At 45.6% G+C, this 23,529-nt stretch overlaps 1 protein-coding gene across 3 annotated transcripts in view; it reads right to left on the bottom strand.

The window, feature by feature from the left end:
- Positions 1-16,064: 16,064 nt before the first annotated feature.
- The window catches only part of BUD31 (BUD31 homolog), a 40,098-nt gene continuing 32,633 nt past the window's right edge, over positions 16,065-23,529 (bottom strand). For all 3 annotated transcript variants that reach the window (XM_068244865.1, XM_068244866.1, XM_068244864.1), the window contains 2 exons: positions 20,811-20,977; positions 16,065-16,208 (listed from right to left, as the gene is read on the bottom strand). In XM_068244865.1, coding sequence (XP_068100966.1) covers positions 16,158-16,208; positions 20,811-20,977 — 218 coding nt within the window. In that variant the 3' untranslated portion in view covers positions 16,065-16,157. The remainder of the gene's footprint in view (positions 16,209-20,810; positions 20,978-23,529) is intronic.

Here is a 23,529-nt window from a genome sequence, read left to right as displayed (position 1 = left end):
TCTGCCTCTGACACGGGAGACATGGGTTCGAATCTCGGCTCTGCCTGTTCAGTAATCCAGCACCTATTCAGTAGGAGACCTTGGGCAAGTCTCCCTAACACTGCTACTGCCTATAGAGCGCGTCCTAGTGGCTGCAGCTCTGGTGCTTTGAGTCCGCCAGGAGAAAAGCGCTGTATAAGTGTTTGTCTTTTTTGTCTTTGAAACTTCCTTTGTGAGCCCTTAGTGTCCCAGTCCAACCCTGGCTCTCCATGTATCTCTCCGGCAGCTGCGATCCGTGCGCATGGGGCAGGAGGAAGCCCCAGGTATGTATAAAACTTTTATTTTAGATGGCCCCTGGTACACTTTCACAGTTCTTAAAGAGAACCTGAGGCAGTTTTTAAAAATCTTAATAGGACACACAATTACATGCCTCTGTGTCCTCCTATTGACGCTGTTACCTCTACCCCTTCCCCCCGGGCTCTGCTGTACCCCACAACAAATCGAGCCAGGCTAGCGACAATCTGCTTGTCACTAGCCCTTCTATTTACCTGCAAATGTCACTCCCCCGCCTCTGACCCTCGCTGCCCACCTTCATGAGCTCCCTCCAATCGGAAGCGAAGCCATGACCCAGGAAGTAGGAGCCCTGCAATAGGGGAGGCGGTGAAGCAATCTTGAGAGACATTTTCAGGTAAATAGAAGGGCTAACGACAAGCAGATTGACTCTAGCCTCGTGCGATTTGTTATGGGGGACAGCAAAGCTGGGGTGGGGGGAGATAACTGCGGCAATAGGACACAGAGGCATGTAATTGTGCACAGAACATGCCTCTGTGTCCTATTAACTGCCTCGGGATATTATTATTATTATAATAATAATATTGTAAAGGGATTCCAACTTACCAAGGTTTAATTCCCTCATCCCCTCTCACTTCTGTCTCACCTGTCCATGAGCTCCAGCAGCCCTGCTTGATGTGCTGTTGTGTATGTCAAGTCCAGCAGACACCTTAGATAAGTTGCTGTTTGGAATTGGTGATGTAACCTGGCTTGAGGGATAGTTCACACTGGGGTGGTTCCGGGAAGCTTTTCAGCGATGTGCTGATCAACGGTTATCAGCAAATCACTAACACAAATGTATCCCCATGGGATTGTTCTCACAGCAAGTTTGTGATTTGCTGCAATGCAGTATTTTGGAGGCAATCGGCATCTGATTCTCATTCTCTTGCATGGAAATTACAAATCGTGGCAAAATTTCCTACTTCAAAAGCACAATCGCTTGGTAATTGAGATTTGTGCTTCATGGCCCCTATGCGATTAGCTTTTTCTCCTGAGTTTTCAGTTAGGTGATATTTTCAAACATGTCAACAAAATGCCTTTTAAGCGCTGCCATTTCCGCCGTTGGAGGCATTTTGTAACAGTGAAACATATTCAGCAGTGAAACATATCCAACAGTGTGTGTATACCATTTATGGCTAGCTGCACCAGGTAAGGATTATGATTTTAATTTTAGACTAGCTAGGGTTCACTGTTGGATATGTTTCACTGCTGAATATTTTCACTGTTACATTAGTTTGAGGTTTTAACCTTTTTTTTGGACAATTTTCATTGTTTGAACATGCTTCACTTTTTTATATGTTTCACTGCTAGATTAGTGGTTAGTTTCTCTCCTATGGGGCACGTCACCGCCGTTGGAGAGTCTATTAGGGATAATTTGTGCACAACTTATGCTGAAGCTAACGCCCCCCTTTACTGTACCTGTTTTGAATGCAAGGTGTGTAACCTGCCCATTATTTGAGCTCTGCATACCTGTGCAGGTAGTCAATTCAGGTGCAGCGTCTGTTTGGAAGCGCTGCCATTTCCTTCTGCTGTACAAAACTTAAGTATACTTCAGGCTAGCTGCCTTCAGGGGTGTCAGCTTGCATTCAAATTTTAGAATTTAGATTAGTGTTAGCACATAATTTGCATCTGATTTGTATTCAAGGTGTGTATTTAGCCCCAAGGGGCTGGGCATATCTCTGGAGCTTTCACTTCACTTGCAGCCTGTGAGCGCTGCCCATTGCTTGCTGACTCAGTGTAGCAGGCTTTGTAATACACCATCTACTTCTCAGATCACATAACACCTGCATGAACATTAAACATAGCAGAGACTATATACATCATTACAGGCACTGTTAACGTGTAGCCACTAAACATGCAGCCCATAGCCGCCAGGGTAGTGCCGTCACCATGGTGTCAGGGGTCAAGCTCCCCCCTATATCCCCTGCTTACCGGATTTTGGCTTGTGTCAGAGCCGGTTCTAGACAGGAGCATATGAGGGGGCAGTCAAAAATGGGTAGGGGGCATCATGTTCAAGGAAATTTGTGCGGGAAAATGGGTGTGGCCATGATGTCACGTGGGCATGGTTAACTGTAATGTAGTTATACCAACTAATGTAGTTACATTAAAAAAAAAAAACGTTCCCCCTTCACCACCGCTGTGCCCATCGCTCCCTCTTCTCTCTCTGCTGCCACCCCACCTGCTTGAGGGGGCACAAGATATATTTGTCCTTGCCCCTACATAGAGATGATTCTGGCTTGTGCACTCACATGTAACGAGTGTTGCTTTGAGTCAACACTTCCTCCTTAGGCTCCGCCCTACCGGTTTCATCAGACCCAGCTGACTCATCAGGAGCCCCTGATCATTTGGCAAATTGTAGTGTTAGTGGTCACCCTTATGCTGCATAAACACTTGAGATAAAAGCCTTTGGAAAAGGCAAGATCACAGACCAATTATACCCCATTCCATGTAGTATGAGAGCCATACCTACACAGTCTATTCTATGGAGCTGCACTCCCCATCAGATAAAGTCTTTGCAAGATGCTGCACACAAAGATGCCCGTACACACTCAAAAGATCATTATCTGCAAAAGATCTCTTCCTGCAATAGATCCATTCCTGCAAAATGCATTCATAGTCTATGAGATCTGCAGATCATCATACACACCTTGTTTAACAGGCAATCATCTGCAGATCAGATCCACCAGGATGGATTTTCAGATCTGCAGATGATTGCCAGATATGCCCATGGAAAGGGGTAAAATTGGTCTGTGATCTTGCCTTTTCCAAAGACTTTTATCTCAAGTGTGTATGCAGCATTAGTCCTCCAATTAGCAACATCAGGTAGCCAGAGACTTCCTACAAACAAGGGCATACCTACCATACCTACGATCCCCCCCGCAGGTGGTAACAGGTCACCAAATAGAGGGGAAGGGCTGAAGCAGCAGGCCTATCATATTTTACTACCTTGTAGCTGCCATTTCCATTCCTACCTTAACCACCTCTTCAGTCCTGGCTGCCGTCCTCCTCCCCCATCTTGACTTTACTCCCCACAGCTTGGTTGACTTTTGCACCCTGGCTGATCCTGTCCACCTGGACTAACCCCTCCGTTCTGACTGACATTCTCCATCCTGACTTCCCTCCTTCCACCCTGGCTAACCTCTTCACCCTGCTTACCCCCTTCATTTTGGCTGTCCAATGGCCTCCTCAAATGTGGCAGCCTCCATGTACCTCTAACTTCAGTTGTCCTTTAACCTCCCTGGAGGTATGGAGAAGACTGACTCATCCAGGAAAAAATAGCTGAAACCAGTATAGAAGTGTGTCAGGCTCATACTGCAAAATTAGAAACCTGCATGTGAAAATTTCTCACATGAAAGCAAATTGTAATGTGAAAAAAATGCACGTGAAAACCTGCACGTTTTCTGCCCAAAATGCTTAAAGAGAAACTCCGACCAAGAATTGAACTTTATCCCAATCAGTAGCTGATACCCCCTTTTACATGAGAAATCTATTCCTTTTCACAAACAGACCATCAGGGGGCGCTGTATGGCTGATATTGTGGTTAAACCCCTCCCACAAAAAAAGTACATACTCTTGGCAGTTTCCGGTCTGTGAATCTTGCTGCATTGGGGGAAATAGCTGTTTCCAACTACCAAAAAAGCATGCAGCAGCTACATCCCCTTGCCCACAGTAAAAATGTCACCATGTAATAAATGTCAGAATGTAAATCAAGGATTTAAAAGATTTTACAATGGGCAAACACTGACTAAATCATTTATACATAATTATTGTAAAAATGAAGCACTTTTTTATTACATTCTTTTCACTGGAGTTCCTTTTTAAGGGGAACCAGAGACGAACGAAGTTTAAAAAAAAATAAAAATGTTATACATACCTGGGGCTTCCTCCAGCCCCATAAGCTTGGATCGCTCCCACGCCGCCGTCCTCTGCTGCCTCTATCGTCGGTACCGGGTCCCGTTACTTCTGCCGGACGCAGCCAGTTTTATGCATGTACAGGGGCTCCCTCCGGCTCTTTATGCATGTGCCTGCGCAGTACGGAGGGAGCGCACTGCCCAGGTATGTATAAATATGTTATTTTATTCGTCTCTAGTTCTCTTTAAGAGTGGGGAAACTGACCTGGCAGAAAGGAGCTCCGAAGTTAAAGTGAACCCCCAGACTAAAAATCTACTCAGCAGCACTGAAAAGGCTTGGTGTTTCTTTAACAGTTTCATAGCATCAGAACTTTGTTTTTCTTACCGAAGCCTCATTTTTAGCTGCACAGAAGAAATCTGCCTGGGCATTTTTCCCCTGATGCTGTGCAAAGCATGATGGGATTTTGGATGATGTTCTTGTTCTGCGGTTTTGGTGCAAATTTTTTTATTTGAGATTTGAAACCTAGCGCATGCATCTGGTAGGGGTAATCAGGACACAGAACTGTTGGAACTTTGTCTCATGCTCCCTGTCACCACCTTTCATCCAAAAAGATGGCTGCCCCATGAAATCACACATATTTGCCTGTTCTTTTAACCACTTGAGGACCACAGTGCTAAACCCCCCTGAAGACCAGGCCACTGGAAATTGGCCACTGCAGCTTTAAGGCCTCGTTGCAGGGCCGCACAACTCCGCACACAAGGGATTCCCCCCCCCCCTTTTCTCCCCACCAGCAGAGCGCTTTATGAGTGCCGATCGCTCTCTAGTGTCCCAGGGGGACAGCTGTGTCACACAGCTGTCCCCAGTACAGTGCTGCTGCAGATCGCAGCGCTGTACAGTTATTAGACGTTGGTTTCACCGTCTTTTAACAGTCTCCAAGCAGCGATCTCCTGCAGTAGCCGGCCCCAGGACCTGACGCCAATTGGCGTTAGGTAGTCCTGGGGCTGCCGCCGCGGTCACGCCCATTGGCATGACGTGGTCGTTAGGTAGTTAAAGCAGGGTGGGTAAAGCTGGCCATACACTGGCCCGATTTGCCGCCATTTCGACAGCAGATACTATCACTGGGATCGAATCTGCTGCCAATCGTTCGCTCTACACGACAAATTTCGATCCATTTCGTCCGATCCCGTCGATCGCGCCATGCGGAAAATTACCGTGGGTAGGGAGCGCGTCGCTAGCGGCGTTCGAGTGCCCGACGACCGACGCAGTAGAGCGGCAATACATTACCTGCTCCGCCGGCGCGAATACCCCCGATCACCGCTGCTCCGTGTCCGCGCAGGTCTCCGGCATGCTTCAGTTCCTCCTGCCCAGCAGGAAGTTTAAACAGTAGAGGGCGCTCTACTGTTTAAACTTCCTGCCGGGCAGGAAGAAGTAAAGCATGCCGGACCTGGAGACCAGAGCGGAGACAGAGCAGCGGAGACCTGGGGACTGGAGTCGCGCCGGCGGAGCAGGTAATGTATGCGGGCGGGGGGAGCGGCGGCAGCACCACCACCACAGATTGTGAACGGTTTCAGGCTGAAATCGGTTCACAATCTGTTTGCAGTAAAGGTAGCCATACGATCCCTCTCTGATCAGATTCGATCAGGGAGGGATCTATCTGTTGGTTGAATCTGATGGCAAATCGACCAGTGTATGGCTACCTTAAGAGAATATATTACCTGTCTATTTTAATTAACATAACTAATGTAATTTAACGACAGTATGTTGGTTTAGGCTGAAATTCCTCTTTAACCTCCCTGGCGGTTTATTTATTTTGCCAGGGAGGCTGCAATGGGGTTTTTTTTTAATTAAAAAAAAAATATTTCATGCAGCCAACTGAAAGTTGGCTGCATGAAAGCCCACTAGAGGGCGCTCCTGAAGCGTACTTTCGATCGCCTCCGGCAATCGAAAGTAACAAGATAGGCCGCAATGAGCGGCCTATATTGTTTCGCTTTCCTCGTCGCCATGGCGACGAGCGGAGTGACGTCATGGACGTCAGTCGACGTCCTGACGTCAGAGCTGCCCGATCCAGCCCCTAGCGCCGGCCGGAACTGTTTGTTCCGGCTGCGCTGGGCTCGGGCGGCTGGGGGGACCCTCTTTCGCCGCTGCACGCGGCGGATCGCCGCGGAGCGGCGGCGATCGGGCAGCACACGCGGCTGGCAAAGTGCCAGCTGCGTGTGCTGCTTTTTTCAGAATCAAAATCGGCCCAGCAGGGCCTGAGCGGCGACCTCCGGCGGCATACCCCGAGCTCAGCTCGGGATTACCGCCAAGGAGGTTAAACAAATCTATAAAATGAACTTCCCCCTTAGAGTAATTCGTAAATGGTGTGAGCTTTGGGGGGGAGGGAGCATACATGTTTTTACCTAGCTAAGATACGAGGTCCACATAAAGACTGGGGGCTAGGAAGCAGCCCCCAAAAGTTATGTATATGCATGCTACCCACCCCATTTACAAACCTTCCTTACAATTGTTTTTCTAAGCTTCGTGATTTTAAAAGCTCTTGCTAATGTTATCTTATGTGTGTGTTCTCACTGGAGCTATGTGATTTTGTAAAAATCCCCCATAGCGTTGCATTAGCAAGAGCTTTTAAAAGCTCTAGTGTTTAAAAAGCTCTTGAAGTGTGAATCAGCCCTTAGCTTAGGCCTTGTTCACATTATAAATCACAAGCGCTGGTGATTTATAGGGGTTTAAGCACTTTTACGAGGACTTTGAGCTATTTTTTGTTTAGAAAAGCGCTTTTATAAGCGCTTTTGAAGAGCAATGACTTCAGGAAGTGAACTCTTTGAACCGGCTTTTTCAAGCGCTTAGCGATTTCCCTATACATTGTATTGAATCACAAACATTCAGAAAATGGTACAGGAGCCGCATTTGCGATTCAATAGAAAGCGCATCGCTCATGTGAGAACACTCTTAGAAAGCGCTCAAAAAAAAAAAAAAAAAAATGAGCAAAATCACTCTTAGTGTGAAAAAGCCCTTAGAGGGACATTTGTTTTAAATATTTGATAAATTTGGTGCTCAGTTTCCTTTAACTAGGGTCTGCAATGGGAACTTTGGAAATGTACATACGCATAAACAGTTCTGATTGTAAATATAAGAAGAAAATGTATAAATGGGATGGTAAGTTAATGTAAAGCCTAGTTAAATGACATTAGCGTAGTGCCCAAAAAGTTAAACACATAATATATCATCTATAAAGTGACGATGGAAGTTGGTACTCGCACCAAATGGGTGACCACATGTTTGTCCTCCAAACAGTCACAGTAAAACTTGTGGAAATCTTGTCTCCATCACAGTGCCCTGTAGCATTATGTACATTTGATCAACAAAGGTGAAAAAAATTGATTGTTAGAATGAACTGTAGATACGAGTCATTCTGTGCTAATTCCATTAAGGGATTCCTCTAACAGAAAATATTGAATGGGTCCATTCTAAAGATCATATTAAATATTGCCATGAAGAGAATAGTCATCCAGCATTGCCCATATACAAGAGAGCTCACACTAAACTATTTTTGGTGATTGTTTTTAACTTAATACTGTACTTTCTTTTTTTTTGGGGGGGGGGGGGGGGGGGAGATAAAACACTACAGTGGTTTGCAAAAGTATTCGGCCCCCTTGAAGTTTTCCACATTTTGTCATATTACTGCCACAAACATGAATCACTTTTATTGGAATTCCATGTGATAAACCAATGCAAAGTGGTGTACACGTGAGAAGTGAAACAAAAATCATACATAATTCCAAACAACATTAAAAAAAAATAATTGCAAAGTGGGGTGTGTGTAATTATTCAGCCCCGAGTCAATACTTTATAGAACCACCTTTTGCTGCAATTAGAGCTGCCAGTTTTTTAGGGTATGTCTCTACCAGCTTTGCACATCTGTCAGAATTCTAGCGGTTTTATTTATGCAGGAAAATATGTCATATGTATATGTGTTAAATTTTAATGTTCTATGCAAAATTTCATTGAAAAGTGAAAAGTTAGAGTACTTTATATTGCTCTGTGACATAGCATATTCCAGGCTGTGAGGCCTATAAGATTATTCTAGTTACAAAAAGTCAGAGCATTCTTGTTTATGCTAGTGCGTGGCCTTGACATTTAAAGAGGCTTCTGTGTGAATACAGAGAAGCAAGTTAAACTCACATTACTGCAGTAACTATAAATGCATATAATTATTACACACAGATATTATTCATCTAAATATTAATGATCAATACAGTCCTTCTAAAGAAAGGAATAGTTATTGTTAAACCCTATATAATAGAATCTATTACTCTGAAAAACATGTAAAAGCTGTATTCTAGAAGATTTTATTTTTTGTCACAAGTTAGCGGAAAATGACACTTTGTGAAAAAAAAAAAACAATAAAAATCAATTTCCGCTAACTTGTGACAAAAAATAAAATCTTCTATGAACTCACCGTACTACTAACAGAATACCTTGGGGTATCTTCTTTCTAAACTGGAGTCATTTGTGGGGTTCCTATACTGTCCTGGCATTTTAGGGGCCCTAAACCGTGAGGAGTAGTCTTGAAACAAAATTTCTCAAAATGACCTGTGAAATCCTAAAGGTACTCATTGGACTTTGGGCCCCTTAGCGCAGTTAGGGTGCAAAAAAGTGCCACACATGTGGTATCGCTGTACTCGGGAGAAGTAGTACAATGTGGTTTGGGGTGTATTTTTACACATACCCATGCTGGGTGGGAGAAAGAACTCTGTAAATGGACAATTGTGTGTAAAAAAAATCAAAAGATTGTCATTTACAGAGGTATTTCTCCCACCCAGCATGGGTATGTGTAAAAATACACCCCAAAACACATTATACTACTTCTCCCGAGTATGGCGATACCACATGTGTGGCACTTTTTTGCACCCTAACTGCCCAAAGTCCAATGAGTACCTTTAGGATTTCACAGGTCATTTTGAGAAATTTTGTTTCAAGACTACTCCTCACGGTTTAGGGCCCCTAAAATGCCAGGGCAGTATAGGAACCCCACTAATGACCCCATTTTAGAAAGAAGACACCCCAAGGTATTCCATTAGGAGTATGGTGAGTTCATAGAAGTTTTTATTTTTTTGTCACAAGTTAGCGGAAATTGATTTTAATTGTTTTTTTCACAAAGTGTCATTTTCCGCTAACTTGTGACAAAAAATAAATTCTATGAACTCACCATACACCTAACGGAATACCTTGGGGTGTCTTCTTTCTAAAATGGGGTCACTTGTGGGGTTCCTATACTTCCCTGGCATTTTAGGGGCCCTAAACCGCAAAATGACCTGTGAAATCCTAAAGGTACTCATTGGACTTTGGGCCCCTTAGCGTACTTAGGCTGTAAAAAAGTGCCATACATGTGGTACCGCCGTACTCAGGAGAAGTAGTATAATGTGTTTTGGGGTGTATTTTTATACATACCCATGCTGGGTGGGAGAAATATCTCTGTAAATGACAATTGTTTGATTTTTTTTTTTTTACACACAATTGTCCATTTACAGAGAGATTTCTCCCACCCGGCATGGGTATGTGTAAAAATACACCCCAAAACACATTATACTACTTCTCCTGAGTACGGCGGTACCACATGTGTGACACTTTTTTGCAGCCTAGGTGCGCTAAGAGGCCTAACGTCCTATTCACAAGTCATTTTGAGGCATTTGTTTTCTAGACTACTCCTCACGGTTTAGGGCCCCTAAAATGCCAGGGCAGTATAGGAACCCCACAAGTGACCCCATTTTAGAAAGAAGACACCCCAAGGTATTCCGTTAGGTGTATGGCGAGTTCATAGATTATTTTTTTGTCACAAGTTAGTGAAAAATGACACTTTGTGAAAAAAAACAATAAAAATCAATTTCCGCTAACTTTTGACAAAAAATAAAATCTTCTATGAACTCGTCATACACCTAACAGAATACATTGGGGTGTCTTTTTTCTAAAATGGGGTCACTTGTGGGGTTCCTATACCGCCCTGGCATTTTACGGGCCCAAAACCGTGAGTAGTCTGGAAACCAAATGTCTCAAAATGACTGTTCAGGGGTATAAGCATCTGCAAATTTTGATGACAGGTGGTGTATGAGGGGGCGAATTTTGTGGAACCGGTCATAAGCAGGGTGGCCTTTTAGAGGACAGGTTGTATTGGGCCTGATCTGATGGATAGGAGTGCTAGGGGGTGACAGGAGGTGATTGATGGGTGTCTCAGGGGGTGGTTAGAGGGGAAAATAGATGCAATCAATGCACTGGGGAGGTGATCGGAAGGGGGTCTGAGGGGGATCTGAGGGTTTGGCCGAGTGATCAGGAGCCCACACGGGGCAAATTAGGGCCTGATCTGATGGGTAGGTGTGCTAGGGGGTGACAGGAGGTGATTGATGGGTGTCTCAAGGTGTGATTAGAGGGGGGAATAGATGCAAGCAATGCACTGGCGAGGTGATCAGGGCTGGGGCCTGAGGGCGTTCTGAGGGTGTGGGCGGGTGATTGAGTGCCCTAGGGGCAGATAGGGGTCTAATCTGATGGATAGCAGTGACAGGGGGTGATTGATGGGTAATTAGTGGGTGTTTGGAGGAGAGAACAGATGTAAACAATGCACTTGGGAGGTGATCTGATGTCGGATCTGCGGGCGATCTTTTGGTGTGGGTGGGTGATCAGATTGCCCGCAAGGGGCAGGTTAGGGGCTGATTGATGGGTGGCAGTGACAGGGGGTGATTGACAGGTGATCAGTTGGTTATTACAGGGAAGAACAGATGTAACTAATGCACTGGCGAATTGATAAGGGGGGGTCTGAGGGCAATCTGAGCGTGTAGGCGGGTGATTGGGTGCCCGCAAGGGGCAGATTAGGGTCTGATCTGATGGGTAACAGTGACAGGTGGTGATAGGGGGTGATTGATGGGTAATTAGTGGGTGTTTAGGGTAGAGAACAGATGTAAACACTGCACTTGGGAGGTGATCCGACGTCGGATCTGCGGGCGATCTATTGGTGTGGGTGGGTGATCAGATTGCCCGCAAGGGGCAGGTTAGGGGCTGATTGATGGGTGGTAGTGACAGGGGGTGATTGACAGGTGATCAGGGGGATAGAGGTATACAGTACACAAGGGGGGGGGGGTGATCAGGAGTCCCCAGGGGGCAGTTTAGGGTTAAAAAAAAAATAGCGTTGACAGATAGTGATTGATGGGTGATTAGGGGGGTGATTGGGTGTAAACAGGGGTCTGGGGGGTGGGCAGGGGGGGGGTTTGAGGGGTGCTGTGGGCGATCAGGGGGCAGGGAGGGGGGGGGGGGGAGATCAGTGTGTTTGGGTGCAGACTAGGGTGGCTGCAGCCTGCCCTGGTAGTCCCTCGGACACTGGGACCACCAGGGCAGGAGGCAGCCTGTATAATACACTTTGTAAACATTACAAAGTGTATTATACACTTTGTATGCGGCGATCGTCGGGTTAACATCCCGCCGGCGCTTCCATATGGCCGGCGGGATGTTGCGGCGGGTGAGCGGAGACAGGCGCCGGCGGAGGATCGCTCCGCCCATGCCCCTACAAGGACCGCCGCCTTTGGGCATGAGCTGGTCCTTGCGGGCTCCACTTCCCGGCCGCCTCTGTGCGTTAGGCGGTCGGGAAGTGGTTAAATACTAACTGCCGACCCAGTTTCTGTATGCACACCATCACCCAGTTTCTGTCATGTTCAGCATTACTGCAGTTTCCTAAATTGTCTGTGTCATTGTCTAGTCCTATACTATGTTATGCCATGTGTACCACAAATAATTCCGAATATTGCGCTTGCTGTATTTGGCGAAATAAATCCGATTCTGATTCTGTAGTTAATTTGTAAACACATGGACCAAAAGCAAACAATTGAAGCCATTTTGTTACCCGTGTTTCACCGATAAGACACTGTTTTATATTTTTTGCTCCACAAGATGTGCTAAGGCTTACTTTCAGGAGGTCTTATTTTTGGGGAAACACTGGTAGTTTTGCCATACAAAATGTATATAATCCATGCCATGCTGTGCAGAGCTAGTGCAGAAACACAAGCAGCATATACAGAGTTTGCAGATATTGGCTCTCACTTTCAAGAAACCAATTCTGCAGCTCATTTGGGAAAGTGCTCCCAGCATGCCATGCATACAACAGCCTGGAGAGTGACTGCAGCGGAAGTTGGGCCGAATCCGCAGCTTCCCTGCAAGCAAATCGTGCAGAGAAACTCTGCCATAGGGAATAATGCTGCCGCCTTCCGAATCGCTTGCCTTAGCGAAATGGACGACATAGCATTTTTTCGTGCGGGAGGCAGTGAATCCCATAACCGTGCATCCACACGGCCAGACGTGTGGACATACCGGTTGTGCGGTGTGTCAGGTCATTTGGTTTGTCGTGCCGTGTGGGAAGTTGTTTGCATGTCGTGTACTGTATATTCCAGAATATACATAGAAAAAGCAATTTGGAAAGGGGTGAGATGAAATCTTAGGCTGCATGGCAAAAAGGAAACTGACTGAAAAAAAGTGTTTTGTTTTTATACATTTCTAAGTTAGCCAATAAATGGTATCATCCTGATTCCAAACTACATGGCAAAAAAAGACAAATAAATACAACATTAACCTGAAAAAAAAAGTCACTTTCAAGGGAGTCTGCATACACCCAGAGCTGGGACAAGGTCCTCCAGCACCCAAGGCTGAGACACCAAAATGTGCCCCTCCATCCCTCCCACCCCAGCTGTCACACACTGATTGCTATTAGACTAAGAGGTGCCCCAGGGCCCACAACCTCCCCAACACCTTAATATCTAGTTAGATGGCTTGCAGTCACTGCTATGTATCCCCTTTTCTTATTTCTTTCTGCTTCAAACACAATTAGGAATGACAGCTGAATGAATTGTGCGCCCCCTCCTACACTGCGCCCTGAGGCTGGAGCCTCTCCAGCCTATGCCTCGGCCTGGCCCTGCATACACCCCATTTCAAACTCTTAAATCTCCACCAGGTATCCTCATGTTTTTTCACAAAGAACCTACATTGTAAAGCACAATCAGAACAGTTGAACCTGTTTTAAGTGGATTCAGAATTTTCTTTTCAATGTTTGAATGTGATGTAATAAAAAGTTAATGAAGCCTGTGTTGGTCTAGATCAGTGTTTCTCAACAACATTCCTAGTGGTTTGGGTCACCCTGAGCTGCTTGGTTTAGGGTACTGGGAAAAAAAAAAAAACCACAAAGACAACGAGAGCCCAAATTGTCCAGTATATCACAGGTAGATAACGAATTTGAAAAGGGAATACTCACAAAAGGTGGGTTGCACTGACCACTTCAAGCAGGTGGAGTGTCTTATACCTGACTCCACTCAGGTAAGCCAGTGATCCTGGAGGCGGTCGCTCTCTTGGTAAAGAACCTCATGCACTCTAAAACTATGATGTGGTGTGGATTCCACCTCAAGTATGGTGCATGAGACTCCCCTCACTGTCGAACGTGGGGGAGAGTAGGACACAGAAGGGAGTAAAGAGGTGCCCAATGATGCTTGGTTGCTCTGTTCAACATTTAACTGATACATAACCCCTCCCCCCCCCCCCCTTTAAAAACCTGTGATCACCAATTATCATATTTTTCAGACCATAAGACGCATAAGGTTTAGTGGACAAAAATCAGGGGGGGGGGGGGGGGGGGAAATACTAATCCTTGAGCACCTATGGTGCAGGGGAGTCTTATAGACCTTTTCCTCAATTTATTATGTCTCCCTTGTACCTCTTGGGTCCCCGTGTCTTCCTCTGTCCATCTTGTATCTTCTGTGTCTAAGACTCAGTGAGTGCAGTGATTGGCTAGAATGATGGAGGCATGGTTCTACCCTCAAGACCATCGGCTCCAGTCACAGAGCAGAGGCATGACTAACAGCATCCCCCATCTGGCCACAGCGAGTGCAGTGATTGGCCAGAATGAAGGAGCCATGGTCCCACCCTATAGACCATCGGCTCTAGTCAGAGAGCAGATCGGCAGCTGTGACTGACTGAGCAACAGCCGTGACTGACTGAGCAACACCCCCCCACCCCCAGATTAGATGCAGGGCATCTGACGGAGCTCTTACACTACTTCCTACACGCTGAAGGGCAAGTGAAATTTAGACTACTTTGGGGAGAAAAAGAACATGTTATAATCCAAAAAATACAGTACCACTTGATAAATATATATTTAATCAATCATAATGTGTTTTTAATTAGCTAAGATACTAACTCTAAATTTGTTATACTTTTAAATATATGAATCCCAAATACCCCCTGGAGTAAACGTACTACAAATTGAGAACCTAGGGTCTATGACCTCCTGAGTGTCCAGATGCTGCTTGTTGTCCTCAGAGGACCTGTTATGGGGAATGGCAGGGATCCCAAAGTATTCAACTGATCCCTTAGTTGAATACTCCAAACAGTGCATACATAGTGGAAGTAAGTGCTCATCCACGAGTGCTTTCTTTCACTGCACATGCACAGTTTGAAACTCGAGCATGTGCCATTCAGAATCACTGTGTGCCACTTGGAGGAACTTACAAAAGGCTCAGGAGATAAGAGGACTGGGTACAGGAAGTGGGAAGAACTCCAAGAACAACAAGCAGCATCTGGACACTCAGGAGGAGGTAATCAACCCCACCACAAGCTTCCATCAGTATTTTTCCCCCACTATAACTGTATCACAAGAATTGTGCCCACTCATTTCACATTACCCCAATAGCAATTTTTGCAATCAGTAAATTTTAAAATGCCTTTTCCCTTGGTCATTATAAATGGTTATCAAGTATAAGATGGAGAATTAACACACCAGCATCAATAGTCTGATCACTTTAAATTATAGCATGAAGAGAAGGAGGAGAGCGCCGGCACTACTGTCAAACACTTTATTCAATCCAATTGCGAGATACAATACATTATATCCATATAAAAAAAAAACCAAAAAAAACACATACCATAAAAGATCGTGGAAGATGCGAGAGGTGAAGAGCCTGCCAGCCGTTTTGCGCGTTTGCGCTTCTACGGAGGCTGCAAAGGGGAGCAGGCGTGGGCAGACTTATATACAGTTATTAAGTCCGTGTGTGGCGTATCGCCGCTAACAAAGCCGCTCCCCCTGCCATCACTACAAGCCTCTCCATTGGCCGCTAAACAAGCGGAAGCAGCCTGAGGCTGGTGACGTCACACACTTTAGATCTTTCTATTCACATGCATATTTTGCACCATTTCCCTCACAGGGACACCACTTTAGCAGCCAATGGAGAGGCTTGTAGTGATGGCAGGGGGAGCGGCTTTGTTAGCGGCGATACGCCACACGCGGACTTAATAACTGTATATAAGTCTGCCCACGCCTGCTCCCCTTTGCAGCCTCCGTAGAAGCGCAAGCGTGCGAAACGGCCGTCAAGCTCTTAACCCCTTGCACCCACCGCACCTTCCACAGTCTTTTATATGGATATAATGTATCTCGCAATTGGATTGAATAAAGTGTTTGACAGCAGTGCCGGTGCTCTCCGCCTTCTCTTCATGCTATAGGTATTACTGTGGCCTGAGCACGCTGAGGATTCACAGCGCGCACACCATCATTTGGGACTGTGCTGCCCCCCTCCTCCTCCTCCTCCCTGCATAGAAGACGATCACAGCAGTGCCAGCATTTCTCCTCCTTTCTCTACGTGACAGCTTTACTTTAAATTATCGAAACTAGATGATATGTACTCTCAAATACTAAGGATGTTCCCTGTGTTCCATGAGGCAATGAAGTATGGAGATTACATAGAGAGGGCACAAGTATTGCAGAAAGATACTACAATCTGGAGTCTAATAGCCAAATGCAAAGGCTATTGTATTGCCATAGATTTAGCTATACTATGTTAACATAAAAATAACTAATACTGTAAATGCTGACAATAAAGGAAGCAAGCTATTTAGACAGGTTTAATAAAACACACAAACAAAAAAACAAATTATCTTTACAGAAATGTACTACAAATTAAAATGTTTATCATCGAAGGTGTTTATCCAGAGCATCCTCTGCAGCCGCAGTGTGTGCATTCAATAATTCTCCCCTGTAACAAAAAAAAAAAAAAAAAAGGCATTTCAGACATACAATTTTCGTGTCATAAGGCAGGCTTTTCTTTTTTTGATTCTTGCTTAACCCCTCCAGTACTAGCAGTCTCTGTCCCCTTAAGGACCAGAGACAGCTGGTACCACTATAAGCGTCTCTTTCCGAGGAATCGCCGGCTACTACTGCTGTCCAGGCGTTGCCTCAGGTCACCCACTCTGCCATCTCTAAGATGGCAGAGCTCTGAGACACTTTCAGTGGCTCCTGACCGTGTGATCAATGTAAGCCAATGGGAGTTGCTTACATTTATGAAAGGGTCAAGAGCAAATAAAATCGGCTGTCAGAGATGGCAGGGCAAGTGAGCTGTGGCGGGCAGCGATCGGCGGGAGAGACGACAGCACAAATTGCATCTGTGGTTTAGAATAGCATCTGTAGTTCTACTCTACTGGTTTAAATCTAAAAAGATTTAAAGGGACTCCGAGCAGTGCAGAAACTATGGAAAGATGCATATCATTTGAAAGCTCTCCTTCTCCTCTTTCCAATGATATATAAACCGCCGCCCTATGCCTTTTAGTTTTCGCAATTGAAATTGCCGCGGCTGCGATTTCAATCGCGAAAATAGAGAAAACTAAAAGGCGTAGGGCGACGATTTAGGTGTCGCCAGAAAGAGGAGAAAGAGAGCTTTAAAATGATATCCATCTTTCCATAGTTACTTGTATTACACAGGACGACACTTTCCCCAGTGTCAGCAGCTCCATTCTGCAGAATGAAGCTGCTGACTTTAGGAAAAAGTCGCCCTGTGTAATACAAGTAACTATGGAAAGATGGATATCATTTTAAAGCTCTCTTTCTCCTCTTTCTGGCGACACCTAAATCGTCGCCCTACACCTTTTAGTTTTCTCTATTTTCGCGATTGAAATCGCGGCCGCTGCAATTTCAATTGCGAAAATTGCGAAAACTAAAAGGCGTAGGGCGGCGGTTTATATATCATTGGAAAGAGGAGAAAGAGAGCTTTCAAATGATATGCATCTTTCCATAGTTTCTGCACTGCTCGGAGTCCCTTTAAAAGCAAATCTAAACCAAAGCTCAGGTCACAAGGGAAAAATTTACTTAAAGGGAAGGTTCAGGGACTATACGAAAAAAATAAAAATCCCCATCCACTTACCTGGGGCTTCCTCCAGCCCGTGGCAGGCAGGAGGTGCCCTCGGCGCCGCTCCGCAGGCTCCCGGTGGTCTCCGGTGGCGCGCCCGACCTGGCCAGGCCGGCGGCCAGGTCGGGCTCTTCTGCGCTCCAAGGCCCGGCACTTCTGCGTCCCACGCCGGCGCTCTGACGTCATCGGAAGTCCTCCGGGCTGTACTGCGCAGGCGCAGTAGTTCTGCGCCTGCGCAGTACAGCCCGGAGGACGTCCGATGACGTCAGAGCGCCGGCGTGGGACGCAGAAGTGCCGGGCCTTGGAGCGCAGAAGAGCCCGACCTGGCCGCCGGCCTGGCCAGGTCGGGCGCGCCACCGGAGACCACCGGGAGCCTGCGGAGCGGCGCCGAGGGCACCTCCTGCCTGCCACGGGCTGGAGGAAGCCCCAGGTAAGTGGATGGGGATTTTTATTTTTTTCGTATAGTCCCTGAACCTTCCCTTTAACCTCCTTGGCGGTAATCCTGAGCTAGGGTCGGGACGGAAAACCGCAGCTAAGAGCGGTAATCCCGACCTCTGCTCGATGTGGGCGCCGGAGGCTGTATGCAGAGCAATGCAAAGTTTTACACATACCTGGGGCTTCCTCCAGCCCCTTCCACGCAGATCGCTCCCTCACCGCCGTCCAAAGCCTCCTGGATCCTCTGGTAACAGCCCTGTTGTTATCTTTGGCCAGTTGGCGCAGGTGCAGTGCACTCCCCTGTCTCGCTCCCACAGCTGGGAGCATTCTGCTGAGGAGAATGGGACTGCCACCAGAGGATCCAGGTGGCTGCAAGGGAGCGATCTCCATGGAGGGGGCTGGAGGAAGCTCCATGTATAATAATAAAAAAATAAATAAAAAAAAAACACTTTTGCCTCCTTTCATCTCAGGTTTACTTTAAAGTGGACCTGAACTCAAAATTTCCTCTCTGCTCTAGAATATACACAACAGTATAATGACCTGTAAGGAAAAACATTTCTTTGTTACAGTTGATACAAATCCTGTAATAAAATCTGCAGTGTGTCTACTCCCGGCTTTTATGGAAGCAGGCACATTAACATCTAAGTGTTTACAAATTAGCTGCTCTGTCATTGCAGTGGAGATTCCTGAGCTGACACCGCTAAGAGATCAAATTACAGTGGTGATTAGTCACAGGCTAAACTCCAAATACATACAGGGAGCATTTTTCTCCATTTTCCTTCTGTCCTGTGCTAGAGTTCAGGTCCACTTTAAGGCGAGGGAAGCCTCTGGATCAGATATAAAGGCTTTCCAGGTCCTCCTTGCTCCTGTCACCGTTCGCCAGAACCCTCCTTAACATCAGGGCCACACGCCTCTTCTGGCAGGAGCTATGCCACGTCTGCTCGGTAGCACGGAGCATACCCTGCTTACTGTGCAGGCGCACCCATACCTGCACAGTACAGCACCTGAAGAGGAGCGCGGCCTTGATGACAGTTTAGAGGTTTTACAATGGCCTTCTTGAACTATTGGCCTTTTTTAAATGTATGCCTTTCACTGACAATGGTCTCTCTGCCCTCCTGTAATTATTTATCAGTGAGAGTTGGGCCCATTTGAGATTCCAATTTTCCCTGAATGCCATCAACAGAAAAAAAGCAGCATGCAGTACCGAAAAAATAATAATAATATTCGGAATCGCATGTAAAATCACGTCTAAATTGTAAATCGGAATCGCATGTAGTGTGCAAGAGCCCTAATGGCAGACATACATGCAGTAATCCCCCACCAATGCACACCCCAATCACAGTCTGATCCGATTGTAATCGATTCCTACCACCTACAGATTGTCGATTGTACAACTGATTGTTATGGCCCATTGATTGACCACCGCTCCGGTCCCCAATCAACGTTTATCTTACAATCTGACTGCTCAGTCTTCAAAGTTGAGCAAAATTTAATGGGCTGGAAACCTTTGTGCAATACATTTCTGCTGAAATCTTACAGGAATCCAACAGGAAAATTGTTGGATGTATGGCCTGCTTCAAGCTACAGACTGGAAAGAAATGGTCATTCAGAGCCCTAGGATTTTAACCCTTACAATGAGAGAAAGAAAAAAAAAATTAAAGCCTAGGTAAAATGTATGCTTGGCACTTATATTCACATTTATCTAGCAGCACATGTTAGTTCAGGTACCCTTTATGCTAGATACACACCATACAATTTTCTGTTAGATTTTTTTTTTTCCAACTTGTGGGAAAAAATCTGGCAGGTAAATCTATCTAACAGAAAATTGTATGGTGTGTATCTAGCATTAGCAGTCAAATAAAAGTAAAACTGGACACAGGGCCAAATTTTTCCTACCGCTGGGGAAGTGTGCCTTTTCCAGCATGGCAGGCTCAGCAGGGTATGTGGCATTAGGGAGCTCTCTTACATACCTGTCCGGGTGGCTGGATCGGTTTCTTCTCCCTCCACCGCGGCGGTGACATACTCCCAACACATCTTCTCAGTTCCAATCATGATATAACATGATCAGTATCCAGGAGACCATGTCAGAATTACAGCACCACCTGGTGGTGGAAAAAGGGTGAAGAGTCTCTTCCACCCCCCTGGTGGCGCTGTAATGCCGATATGCTCTCCTGGATCCCGATCACATGATATGATGTGATCAGGACTCAGGAGATCTGCCGTAAGTTCAAAGCCGCCAGTGGAGGAAGAGAAGAAGCCGTCACATGTACCAAACAGGTAAATCTAACTTCTTACTGCCACGCACTCGTGTGGCTGTACCAGGCAGCCAATTGAGATTTGCCGACAAAAGGCTGTCACTGCACAAGCAGCTTTCAAAAGAAGCATTTCGTTTGAAGTTGCTGTTGGGTTAAGTCTCATAACATAATTGATAGAGTGGATTGGTACATGGGCACACAAACTATGCTCTTATAATAAATTGTATATTGCATATATGATTTTTTTTTTTTTTTTTTTTTTTTTTTTTTTTTTTAAATTAGCTGCTGAATTCATAGTTTACCTGCTCACAACTCCAATTACCACAAGAGTTCAGCAGGAGGGGGTGGGAAATTGCACATTACGATTGGGAAAAGACCAGCCAGGGGTCCATTGCTCGTTGGAATATAAAGGGATGCTATGGCCACGCATCCGACTAAGCCCTTTCAAACCAAGCTAAATCTTTCCAACATGCCGAAATCGATCAATTCAGCTTAAAATCGATCGGAATAATAGATAGAGTGTCCATGTTTCAGCTTTGGTCTCTGCCAGATTCAATCATTATGATCGAATCAACTGGATAGTGATGCCACAAATACAGTACCATATGGGCACCTTGTTTGTTTGGAAGACATGGTAGTCAAAGAATATGTTTTCATTACTGCCACTGCGTAACTGCCACCTCACATTCTCCTCAGAGGTCACTATCTGATCTACATAGGTCTAATTATTAAAACAAGTCAAGAACATTAGTAAGGCAATTATTACCACTTCAAGCTTGCTTTTTGGTACACGACAAATGCAATTTGTTCCAAAGTTGGTGTCTCTAGTTTGTATGCAACGCAAGCAACACAGGTTTTCATATCCTTGTTTCTTCCATTTTGCAATTAGATTCTTGTCAGCATACCCCTCTCTGATACAGTAATCATACAATTCTAGAACACAAGAGAACAAGAGTTAATAGTTTCATTCACCAACTTTTTTGAAACCTAAATCAGGCTCTCTCTAATCTGTATGGAATACTAGTTTTCAAAGTGAACTCAAGTCAATATTTCCACTGCTAAAAAAAAAAAAAATAAAAAAATAAAAAAAGTTTGCTGCACAAGTGGAACTAAAACTTAAAAAAAAAAAAAAAAAAAAAAAAAACTGGGATTATACTCCCAAAACTATAATTTCAGTAACTACTTTAAAGTACATAAAAGGACATTTGAAGGCATTCCCTGTGTAAAATAATAAAATAAAAAAACCCACAGGAAAATAAATAAATAAATATACTAAACCTAGTGAATCTATTGTGCAGGGGCATCTTGTAGAGAGTCTCCCAGTTACAGCAATGGCTGTATGGATATAAATGTGCTGTCTGGACAATAAGTGGGGGCTACTGCAATCAGGAGGATGCCAAGGATTGGCAATGGTCGTAGTGAGATGGGTGCCTGCAGCATTAGGTGATCAGCGGTAAGCAGTCAATAAATAAAGTGGGTGTCACAGACCCAGAGGGTTGGAACTGTGAAAGTGCAAGTGGGAAGCCACCAGGGGTGCCCTGAGGCTGCAGAGGTATGGCTGGGTGACAAGAGTACACAGAAGGTGTACGCTGCGGTTTCAGTTGAGGTGTGTGTGGAAGTAGCTGCATGTAGAGAGCCTTTAGACAGCGTACAAATGTATTATTATTTATTGTATTTATAAAGCACCAACATATATGCATCGCTGGACAATAAATACAATAATACAAAGGATGAAAGATGTTATACAAAGCAAACGGTACAAAATACAAAATGTATTTAAACATTTGACCAGCCAGTATTGTCAGCTACTGCAAGAGCTCCAAGAGAATTGGAAGTTGTTGGTGTGGATTGTGAGAATTTTAAAGCCCAGCCCCAGAAAAATGAAAATATTTTAGTGTTCTATATTGTGGAAAAGTGGCAGATTCTACTATAGTGTTGAAAGGTGATAGATATACAAGCTGTCCTGACTCCTGACATGCTGTGTTTTAAGCTCACCCTCAGGAACGAGAAAGCATGATATGGTTATTCCTCGCTAGTGTAGACTTTAGGAGATCAGTTTGTAACTTGATATCTGCATAACTGGACGTCTTGTGTCTTCGCTCCACATTGGTTTTGCAGCCCTTTGATCCTCAACGCTGTGTTGATCTGCCTCTCAGTCCAGTCTTACTTCCTGCATGTCACATGAGCTCACCTGACATGTTGGAAGACGGGGCTGAGAGATAGAGGCAGCTCAACAAGTGCTGAAAGGGCTGCAAAACAAATGGGAGAGCAAAGAGACAAGCCGTCCAGCTATGCAGAGATCAAGTTAGAAGCGGATCTGCTTTGGTCTACACTAGCGAGGAACAACAGCATCAAGCTTTCTCGTTTCTGTAGGTGAGATCACACACAGCTCTGTTTGTCAATTGGAGCCATTGGTCTCTCCGGTGGGACCAGGGCTCCATAATTAGGGCCAATTACTGCTCTCACTAGTAGCATTGCCCGATCAAATGTTAGTGGGCGTTGTTTAACAAACAACGCCCACTGGCACCTGATAGGTCACTGCTGCTCAGCGAGTGCAGTGATTGGCTCTAATTATGGAGTCCTGGTCCCGCAAAGAGACCAGCGGCTGCTCTATTTACCTGTGGGGGAGGGGGGGGCACCTGGCCCAGGTTCTATTTGGACCATAAGATGCACTGACTGCCCCACCCCACTTTTGTTCCGAAAAATATGGTATGTAGAGGGAAAGTTCTGGATCCCATAGAGCCTTACCTGTCCTCCCTATGCCTTAGTTCCTCTGTTGCATCCTTGTTACAAAGTCATTAGACCACCAAGTCAAATAATTCTTCAACCCTTCTCAGCCAGCCTTCGGAAGAACTCACGTTGCAGAGTAATTCCGAAGACAAGCGGATCCACACTGCACACGTGCGAGTCCAGGCTTGAGCACGCACAGTACAAATGTGTAAGTCTTCGGTTGCACTCTGAGACAAGCGCTTCTGAAATCTGTCAAGGAACGGGGGGCAGTGGTGCAAGGAGGACACAGAGAGGACCAGGAAGGCTCTACGGGGTCCAGAGCCTTCCTTCTACATGGGTAAAGGATAGATAAGGCAAATTAAATCCGATTTGCTTACCTGGGCTTCCTCCAGCCTCTAGAAGCCTATGTGTTCCTCGCTGCAGCTTTGAGGAAGTCTCCTGGGTCCCCTCATAGTGTTCTCCTACCCAGCCAGGTCAGAGGCTTTTGCACAGGTGCATTTTACGTAGGCGCAAAAGTACTGCGTCTGTGCAGAACGCGAACGGTGTATCCGCACTCATGTGTAAAAGCCGCCAACCTGGCCAACAGCCGCCACGGAGGGACCCCAGGAGACTGGCTGAGAGTGGAGTTGCGGCGAGGGACACATAGGCTTCTAGGGGCTGGAGGAAGCCACAGGTAAGTAAATCGGATTTCGTTTGACTAATGTATCCTTTAAAGTTTCCCAACTTGTCAATGGGATGTAGATTTGAGTTTTGAC

Source organism: Hyperolius riggenbachi, chromosome 7 (genome assembly GCF_040937935.1).
Source record: "Hyperolius riggenbachi isolate aHypRig1 chromosome 7, aHypRig1.pri, whole genome shotgun sequence".
Lineage (NCBI taxonomy): Eukaryota > Metazoa > Chordata > Amphibia > Anura > Hyperoliidae > Hyperolius > Hyperolius riggenbachi.
Note: the sequence above shows the minus strand (reverse complement) of the source record. Positions and strands in the feature narration are given on the sequence as shown.